The sequence below is a fragment of the Argopecten irradians genome, chromosome 4 (assembly GCF_041381155.1).
Source record: "Argopecten irradians isolate NY chromosome 4, Ai_NY, whole genome shotgun sequence".
In the NCBI taxonomy this organism is placed as follows: Eukaryota; Metazoa; Mollusca; class Bivalvia; order Pectinida; family Pectinidae; genus Argopecten; species Argopecten irradians.
This window is the reverse complement of record NC_091137.1, coordinates 27,674,227-27,684,102: the sequence shown is the minus strand read 5'-3', so window position 1 is coordinate 27,684,102 and position 9,876 is coordinate 27,674,227. Positions and strand designations below refer to the sequence as shown.

Here is a 9,876-nt window from a genome sequence, read left to right as displayed (position 1 = left end):
TACTAAGATGCCCGACATCCGTCTCACCACTCATTAGCATTTGGTAAGCGGAACATCCATGTGAAAGGCTTTCTCCAATTCTGAATATAAAGTTCTCACACGGTTTACATAGGCATTTCATCAGCAGATTGAGTCGACAACCTTTCGAAAGGCTTTTTAAATACAAGATGTCGGGTTTTGATCGTCACCCTTATTATATACGTTGTACCGCCTGCCCCTTAAAGATGCTCCACCGCCGACAGAGCATATATGATATTCCTCATTTGAACAATAATTTGTGTTTAATCGCGTGTACATATGTCTAATCAACACAAAAAATAATGTTAAATAATTTATTTTGCCTTTGGTGCATGCGCAATCAGTACTTCATTACATGTGAGATATAGTGCCACGGAATTTTTTCGGGATACAATTAATTATTTTTAATATTTTTAACTTAAGGTAAAATTAGAATCTCAAACTTTTCAATGATGGTAATGGTGTAAAGTAAGTAACTTTTGTATCAGAAGAAAAATACCAAATCGTCTGCTCCAGTTTTTTAAGTGAAAAAATAACATTTGTCAGCGGTGGAGCATCTTTAAATAATCTGTTCGCAACAAAAATCAACTTCAGTAGGTTTTCCTCTCCGATGATATATACATAGTTCTTTCCCAAGCTCACGAATGTTGGTAACAGGAATCAGGCCGTCTATCTTGTGCAGTTCTAAAATACTATTGGATAACTTCCAACTGACTTTCCATTTCCTGGCTACTGTAAATTTTAATTGCACTGTAATTCTGCTTCTTGTTTATAGACCGATATAAACTCTCAATTGTATGCATTCCTCGCTTTTTATCATTAACTGGAATTTAATGAAAACATACACAAGTGCATATTCAGTTAATTGCCTGACCAGCATACACATTTATTCAATAGTGACAATACAGTTTATCAAAAGTTCAAGTATTCATGTTACACCAAGTATAACAATAATCACAATCATTTCTTTTGACAGACCTTACACAACGGATTGGTATTAATTTTGTCACAACATTGGACTAAGGTGTTTTTTTTTTCTTTCGTCGGTTTGTACACATAGTGTCTGTTGTCTTTAGGTTAGAATTTCCATAAGATAATTTCTATGAATGACTAGTTTTCAACAAATGTCCGCCAGGACATCCTGTAAGATAAAGGCGAGATTTATACTAGTAGCTCACATAACCAAACTGTTATCTGGTGAATTTGTATGTTATATGTGCCATAACTGGACGAAAATTTTGACATGGCTTTTTTCTTCAGTAATATATTGAAAACAATAAGTTTTGATCAATAAAATTTTGAAAATCATTCGAAGGCACATGTATGATGCTCTATAGACATTAGTTACGAAACAGATCTATGCATCATAATAGTTATTGTTTTTATGCTCTATGTTTTAGGATAAAAACATATCTAAAAAAGTCAATAATTACTGACAACACTTTAGACAAAAACTTGGCTTCATGGTTTTACCCTGTGTATTAATTTTACTGCACTGTAGACTAGTGTTTTTTGGCAGTACTGCCAAAACTCCATTTTGAACTATATTTGACTTCCGATATGCCGACAAAAATCCTTACTCTTACGATCATAATTTGACATGTTCAAACTATTTGAAATAGGATTTGTTATAAAGAGTCAGTGTTCGAACTATGACTAGCTGAAAAATCACAGTTTTCCTGAAAAAAAATTACGTGTTCGAACTATCTACAAGTTCGAATTAACCGGAGGTTTACTGTTGTCAAATTAAAACTCACGCATTGTACAGTAGTAAGTAGTGAAATTACCAAGCTGATGGTAATGCTTTTGTGGTGAATAACATATTGAAAGCTGTTCTTGATTTGTGCGTATGAATCTTACGGCACATATATATTTTCAATTTGAGTGCGACATAGACTTACTGTTGAATGCAATTTTCAATGTAACACAATCACACAATGTTGGGAAAGGAAGATGAAAAAACAAGTTTGTAATTTTAATTTTTACAGCATTCACTTCACTCTTTTGATAACTATATTTCAGCATCCCTCACTTCATCCAATCTATTTCAGCATCCCTCACTTCATCCAATACTATTTCAGCATCCCTCACTTCATCCAATGCTATTTCAGCATCCCTCACTTCATCCAATGCTATTTCAGCATCCCTCACTTCATCCAATGCTATTTCAGCATCCCTCACTTCATCCAATGCTATTTCAGCATCTCTCACTTCATCCAATGCTATTTCAGCATCCCTCACTTCATCCAATGCTATTTCAGCATCCCTCACTTCATCCAATCTATTTCAGCATCCCTCACTTCATCCAATGCTATTTTAGCATCCCTCACTTCATCCAATGCTATTTCCACATCCCTCACTTCATCCAATGCTATTTCAGCATCCCTCACTTCATCCAATGCCATTTCAACATCCCTCACTTCATCCAATGCTATTTCCACATCCCTCACTTCATCCAATGCTATTTCAGCATCCCTCACTTCATCAAATGCTATTTCAGCATCCATCACTTCATCCAATGCTATTTCAGCATCCCTCACTTCATCCAATGCTATTTCAGCATCCCTCACTTCATCCAATGCTATTTCAGCATCCCTCAATTCATCCAATGCTATTTCAACATCCCCCACTTCATCCAATGCTATTTCAGCATCCCTCACTTCATCCAATGCTATTTCGGCATCCCTCATTTCATCCAATGCTATTTCATCATCCCTCACTTCATCCAATGCTATTTCAGCATCCCTCACTTCATCCAATGCTATTTCAGCATCCCTCACTTCATCCAATGCTATTTCGGCATCCCTCATTTCATCCAATGCTATTTCAACATCCCCCACTTCATCCAATGCTATTTCGGCATCCCTCATTTCATCCAATGCTATTTCAGCATCCCTCACTTCATCCAATGCTATTTCAGCATCCCTCACTTCATCCAATGCTATTTCAGCATCCCTCACTTCATCCAATGCTATTTCAGCATCCCTCACTTCATCCAATGCTATTTCAGCATCCCTCACTTCATCCAATGCTATTTCAGCATTCCTTACTTCATCTCCAATGCTATTTCAGCATCCCTCACTTCATCCAATGCTATTTCAGCATCCCTCACTTCATCCACTGCATGATAATCTGATCCTAATTTTTGTTTATAATGGTGCTCATTTCATCCGTCTGCTCACTAATCTTTCTCAGCACTCGTTTTATCTGTGTGATCACTAAATTCTATAACCATTCACAACATGCACACACATTTGACCATACCACCTTACCACATCTTAACCCATATACAATTAAGTTCTAAACTGTGTGTCAGTAAAATACCTGTTTCTTGGTTATTGATATGAAATGAAAGTGTGATACCATAACTTCTTTAATTCTGAATATTTACTACATATATCAGTAAGTAAATCACTCTTTTCTTTTATTTCTATCTTAGAAACATTCCATACGTCAAATTGCAACAATCGATTAATCTTTATTTTTAGATATAGTGTTGACAATGTTCAGTGTTACATACATGTGTAAAAAGTTACTTAGTCACATGAGGTTTTTTTATTCCGGGTAAGGTAAAATGCTGAAATAGATATAATTTCTTTGGGTCAAGTATACAACATTATAAGGCAGCATGGACAATACTCCTTGTAATCCGAAATCATAAGGGATGTGTAATTTTGATAACTGCTTGATAATTAATTACATATTATTAATGTGAATTTCAAAATTAGATAAAATGTAAAATTCAGAGAGGAGTACCATATGATGTAAATAACCAGATTGAATATAAAAAATAAGAGATCTTTTAAGGAAATACAGATCACGTTACAATATAATCCTACATTTTAAGATAATACAAAATTAATATCACAAAGTTGAAACATTTTCATGTGGAGGAGAAAGGTAACAACAAATTGTACACATAATGAAAATAAATATCCATATAGCATTACAACTTAAATGTACAGCTAGTGCTCTTACAAAAGGTTAAAATCATAAATACACATTCATGAATATATTAATAGGAGATATATAGACAGGCTAAAATCGGGGGACACAATCTGTCCCATTGTCGTGAAATAAATACATTGTAGGTCATCACATTTGGTATTTGTGTAATAGCTGTACTCCAGCTAATGAAGGCTCAATACGGTATGTGTTCAAGGTGTTTCATGTGATAAAACTCAAGTTTTATTTTTAAAACACTGATAAAGAATATACACGTATATTGCATTTGTAATAATCCAGAATTAGACTACAGGAAAGTGGATTCCTGTATATACGCATGAAATAACAAGGAATGTTCGAATAGTTAGTGAATCATGATTTTTTGTGAAAATTTCAGAACCAGAAAAAAAAAAAAGAGAAAAATCCATACAGGATGAGCAAACAGGCAAATAAAATCTTTGATCCTGGAATGTTAACAAAAACTCTTAGTAGTTCGACTGGATAAATGCACTTACCCTGATCACAAAGCATGAAATATGTACAATACAAATAGAAAAATAACCATTTACACATATTATGCTAAATAAAACTATTGTTTTATAAAAAATATAATGAACATGCATGCATCACATCTGATTAGACAGAGTACATCCTAAATGTCAGGTCACAGGTGTGTATCATTCATCGGAAACATTTCGGCCAAATTTAAGTGTAGTCTTCAATGTAACTATTAACAACAGAATTACACGGTTACAAATGTATCTATGTGGATCACCTTTACATTATCTTGGGGAATTTGGACCAAGGGAAGTAACTCAAAATAATAAAATTATCTGTTTTATATAATTCTGTGATTTCAACAAAATAATTATAATGTTGAAAATACAAAAAAAACAACAAAAAACGACTAGGCAGAGTTATTTTAACTATAAAATTTTGAAATTGCAACCAACATCAAAGACACAACAAAATAAAGTAAGCAAGCATTACAGAAGAATAGTTTTAAAATGATCTCTCAGCCAAACAAACTCCATCAATCACTTTGCTTTAATAGACAAGTATTTTTCTGGACAACTTTTGTATCATATGTACATGAAACACAAACCCATGCATGTATATTTTGGCAATCACAGGTGCAAATGTTGGCAGGATATGTATTCTGTTACCATAACGAGAGTCAGAGGCTTACAATAATATGTTACCATAACGAGAGTCAGAGGCTTACAATAATATATCTTTGTCAATGATGATGTTTGAACATGTGGAGTTAAATCTAACATGTAGATTCTGAAGAATAGAGTCTTCAAGCTAAGGTAGAAAAGTGGGACGGAATTTAACACTACATAAACATCAATGTATTTATCTTTTTAATGGTATATCGAAACCCTATACTCAACAACCAAATAAATGAATATAAATATACAATATAAATAACTGTTAATGATAATAGCTTATGTGTCTATCTTATAAATAACAACCATCAACTATATACAATGAATACATGAAAAATGGTAATCAAATTTTTCAAAAAACAGAAGAGTTGTATATTTTTAATCTTAAAAACATCACAACACCTGTTGCTTCCCACGCTATAGTTCTATATCACAATCCATGGAGGTTGAATTTTAGCAATTGATCTTTTTTTTAAATAAAAGTGAAAAAATTATCAATGAAAAAAAGTAGAAAAAAAGTGTCAAAGTGCACTTTAAACTTGTAATAGAATCAGCCAATCAGGTTAAGTGACATATTAGGAACAACCAGGATCAAGACACAAAATGTACCTACATGTATAATCTATTTGCATATTACACATACATGTATATCTTCCCTTGTAAGATTGGTATTATTTGAAAAGTTGTGCCTGCAAGATTCATATTATATCTTTAATAATAATATCTTCAATATCTTTGCCTTAGCATATGATTATTTATTGCGTCTTAGACTCAGTTATTACCCAAACAAGGACGACAACCCCCATCAAACAACATTATTTATCTTTTGTATTAAACTTAATACTTTTTAAATTATCTCCCCTTAATACTTTTTAAATTATCTCCCTAAAAAGTTTAATATTTTAATTACAGCAACCAATACTGAATTTCATCTACTCTATATGAGCAATATTCAAGGGTTGGTTGGTTATATGACATTTGTATACATTGCAGTAATGTTGTGTGATAATCAGATCTATTCATTTGTGGCTTCCCGTATTTCATCGTCATTAACAAACAGTGTGTGTATGATTCCTTTACTCCTCTTTCCGCTACTCGTTGCAACTATTCTTCCAGCCATCCTTTCATTTATCATAAAATGTGTCTCCACTCCATCGCCATCGCTTTGAAATTCACCCTAGTTGTAGTAAAATAAACTGTCTTAGTGCCAATCAGCTTTTGAATTTCAGTCATTTGTATATGGTACTTATGGAAATATACATGTATATATGATCACTTTACATATCAATTATAATAATGACTAGAATGTTTAAGATGTATCAATTTTCAACTGCATGTACACTATCAATATACAGCTGCTATATTTCTATTGCCCTTGTAACACCAGATCTGAGTTACTATCACTGTTATTATATACACCTCTGGACTATGGCATAGCAAAACTGAAGGCTCTGTGTACGACAACAGATGAAAGAGGTTGTTTGTTCCTTTGCTGCTGACATTGAAGTTGGGTGTCACCACACAATCTTCAAAGAAAGACATTGTAGACCTGTGATTGGTCAGTTTTTTGGGGTTTTTTTCAGTTGAAATGCATGCCTTCAGTTTAACTTTGATATAAATAACAGTGGCAGTAATTAACCCCTGACTGCCTGAGAATCATGGATGTACTTCTAATGCACATACAAACTATACTTTAGTAATATACCAATATAATATAGGTTATTCATACTTACTCCTGTTTCTAACTTTTGGCCATCCATCCATACATCTAAAGTGTCCTTTTCTGTAAGGAGAAGGAAGTTTGTATTATCAATCATTCAACATTGAAACATTTCAAACCGAATTGTTTCTGTATGTTTGGATTATTAATATCAATGAACTGCTACCGAAACTATTCATGATATCAATGGTTAGCCTGGCTGGTTCATCAAGTTTCTTTCGTTTATTTCTCATTAATTGCTATACGTGCTGACAGCTATAAGTTTACTTCCTAAAACTTATAGGAAAACCTCAAAAGGCAGCCTCTTATTTTAACATTCTGGTATACGACAAAGATATGGTCCCAAATACAATAAATGTATAGTATTAAATTTTTTCGCAATGTCATATACAATTTTTATTATGAAAACTAATTGTACATACCTAGACAAATCCTTTTGATTTCCCCGTCTACTACAACATGCCAAGACTGTTGGATTTTCCCCTGATTTTCTTTGAATTTCTTCAGTGGTTTTCCATTCACCTCCAATGTGTATTCATAGGCAAATCCGCTAACAGCTTCAATACTAATGGTACATTTGGTTTTTCCAACCTGGAAGGTTTCTCTCCCCACTAGTTTGAACATCCAGTCTTTTCTCATCAGCTCCTGTCAAGATTAATTCTTGTTAAGTTTTTATAACATTATACTCACAGTATAACCTGTCCAAACCAGGTCTTGTCTAATACATTTTATTCTGCCAAAATTGTATGACATTTTCTTGGTAAATTTTCACTCTTACCTTATAGTAAATCAAACTTGAAATTTTTTTTTTTAAATTTGTAAAACAGAAGTATATACATATATATATCAAAAAAAAGCCTTATAGTGCATACATGCATTTCTTATTTTTGATATGAAATCAATTACTTTTGTACTTGCAATAAATTATTCAGAAGAAAACTTATTATAAACTTCAAAAAGAGTGGGAGACTCATGAATTGATGGCATTACATAGTGTAAACCACATCACTTTACCTATGGATGCATTAAATACCTTTTGATCTACTCGAATGACTCGCTTGCCTGAAGTTGTTCCATGATCAAATTCAATAATATGTACTCCATCAGGAAGGGGAAGCTTCCAACTAGCAACTGTATCTGGATTTGACATTTTCAGATTTTCACCTGTCAGTATATATAGGAACAAACAACAAAATATAAACAATTGTGTGGATACAAATGATGCAACTAGTAATTAAGGTAGTCATATACATACATTTGTATACTGTACATGTTGTATTTACTTTAGACATATAGGCCTAGCTGTGTAGATACTCAAAACATAATATAAATTGTTAATCACATACATGTATGGCTTCCAATTCACAACTCAAAATGTTTTGAGCCCAAATTTTCAAACTAAGAGTAGCTAGGCCTACATTGACTCTGCATGATGTGGGCCATATAGGTTTCATACAAACACCTGCTACCTGTACGTCTACAATTATTGAATTAAGAAAATGTCAGTGTGCTTACTGTAATGTACACCATGTTGACTTACATATGTAATCAGTGTAATTGTCTTGCATACAATGTAGGTGTACAATGTATATTACATGTATGGTCAAGTGCCCTAAATTTGTCAGGGACCTGTTTTCGTCATGTTTACAATTTTGCTTATATCTCATGAACTATGATTTCATAAAGAGTGTCGTCTGGTAAAGCAGATTTGATTAAAGAAAATTTGTCTTGCTTAAAAAAGGTTGTGTGCTATAACCAAGTGATTTTATAAAAACAATGTAGCAATATACCCCAAAATGAAGGTATTTTTTTAAGTCAATTTTAAATGAAACTTTAAAACCCTACCGTCAGCGATTGACTGTCCACATGCACTGATCAGCAGTATGTCAACAAAGTACCGGAAGTCACATGTCTGATCATGTGATTCATAGCCCAGATTTTGGGTTATTACAAATTATTTTGGCGATTCAACATACCCGAAATTTTTGGTGCCGTACTGTTGAAAACATAACATTATTCTATGTAAACAGAGGTGTTCGCCACTTTCCATGACCAAGAGGTTTAAAGACTTAAAATAGATGTAACAACAAGAAATTTTCAGCTTAAACACGATCTCACAAGCGCCTGCTGCTCAGCATTTTTTTGGAATTATCTCAATTTTCTCAATAAGCCAAACAGCCCCCTTGACGAAAATAGGTCCCTATAGTATCGGCCATCACCCAGCGACCGGCGGGTAGAAATCTTCCGTACCGGGATAGATAAATAAGGAGTTGATAAACAACTTATTGTACAAGTAAGACAAAATATTATATAGTCTATTTGTGTTGATAAAATTGGTACATTTTATTTCTTGCTGGTTTGTTGATATCCGAGAATATTTTAATATCGTGACGAATACTGGTCCATCAAGGGTACATGTATCTGTTTTTACGGCTATATAGGCGGTTGTAAAAGACTTGTTTGGGGTGTTTACCGACTGCAAATAAAGATATCAGTTGTTGAGTATGAAATTGATAATATTGTACATGTAGCAGGCGACAGTTTAGCCTACATGTCAAACATTTATTATGATCCATAGGTATTTAGCGCGCTGATAAGTCAAAGACCCGCTGTAGTGGGTCTTTGACTTATCAGTGTGCTTAATACCTATGTAATGATCAGCATCAGGTGATGTACAATGTATTTGACATGCTGGGCCTATGTAACTTTCATATTTTTGCGGAGCAAAACCAGTTGTAGGCTAACATAAATCCACTACAAAACTATAGTTTGAATTCAAAATTGATATATATATCATGAGCTCTGAAACACGAGATATTACAAGATGCACCATCAATATTTTCTTACTTTCGATTACAATCCTAAAATCGGCTGCTGGGCAACTATTTACACAACATCCGGGCACCTGTTAAAAACCAGTACCGAGCTGAAGACATTTAATCTTAATATAACTCACAATAATAAAAAAATGTTTGGATTTCATTGAAAAGAACTTTTCAAAATATTTATATTGTTTATTAA

At 33.3% G+C, this 9,876-nt stretch overlaps 2 protein-coding genes across 2 annotated transcripts; both read right to left on the bottom strand.

The window, feature by feature from the left end:
- Positions 1–2,285: 2,285 nt before the first annotated feature.
- LOC138322208 (ribosome-binding protein 1-like) lies at positions 2,286–3,295 on the bottom strand. Its single transcript, XM_069266256.1, has 2 exons — positions 3,291–3,295; positions 2,286–3,081 (listed from the first exon to the last, which is right to left on the bottom strand). The coding sequence occupies exons 1-2, from the start codon at positions 3,293–3,295 to the stop codon at positions 2,286–2,288; spliced, it is 801 nt and encodes a 266-aa protein (XP_069122357.1).
- Positions 3,296–3,480: 185 nt separating this feature from the next.
- On the bottom strand, positions 3,481–9,770 carry LOC138321153 (fas apoptotic inhibitory molecule 1-like). The gene is made up of 5 exons (XM_069264609.1): positions 9,703–9,770; positions 7,889–8,019; positions 7,278–7,500; positions 6,869–6,918; positions 3,481–6,312 (listed from the first exon to the last, which is right to left on the bottom strand). Exons 2-5 carry the CDS (start codon positions 8,003–8,005, stop codon positions 6,151–6,153), a joined length of 552 nt encoding a protein of 183 aa, XP_069120710.1. The 5' UTR covers positions 8,006–8,019; positions 9,703–9,770; the 3' UTR covers positions 3,481–6,150.
- Positions 9,771–9,876: the final 106 nt, after the last annotated feature.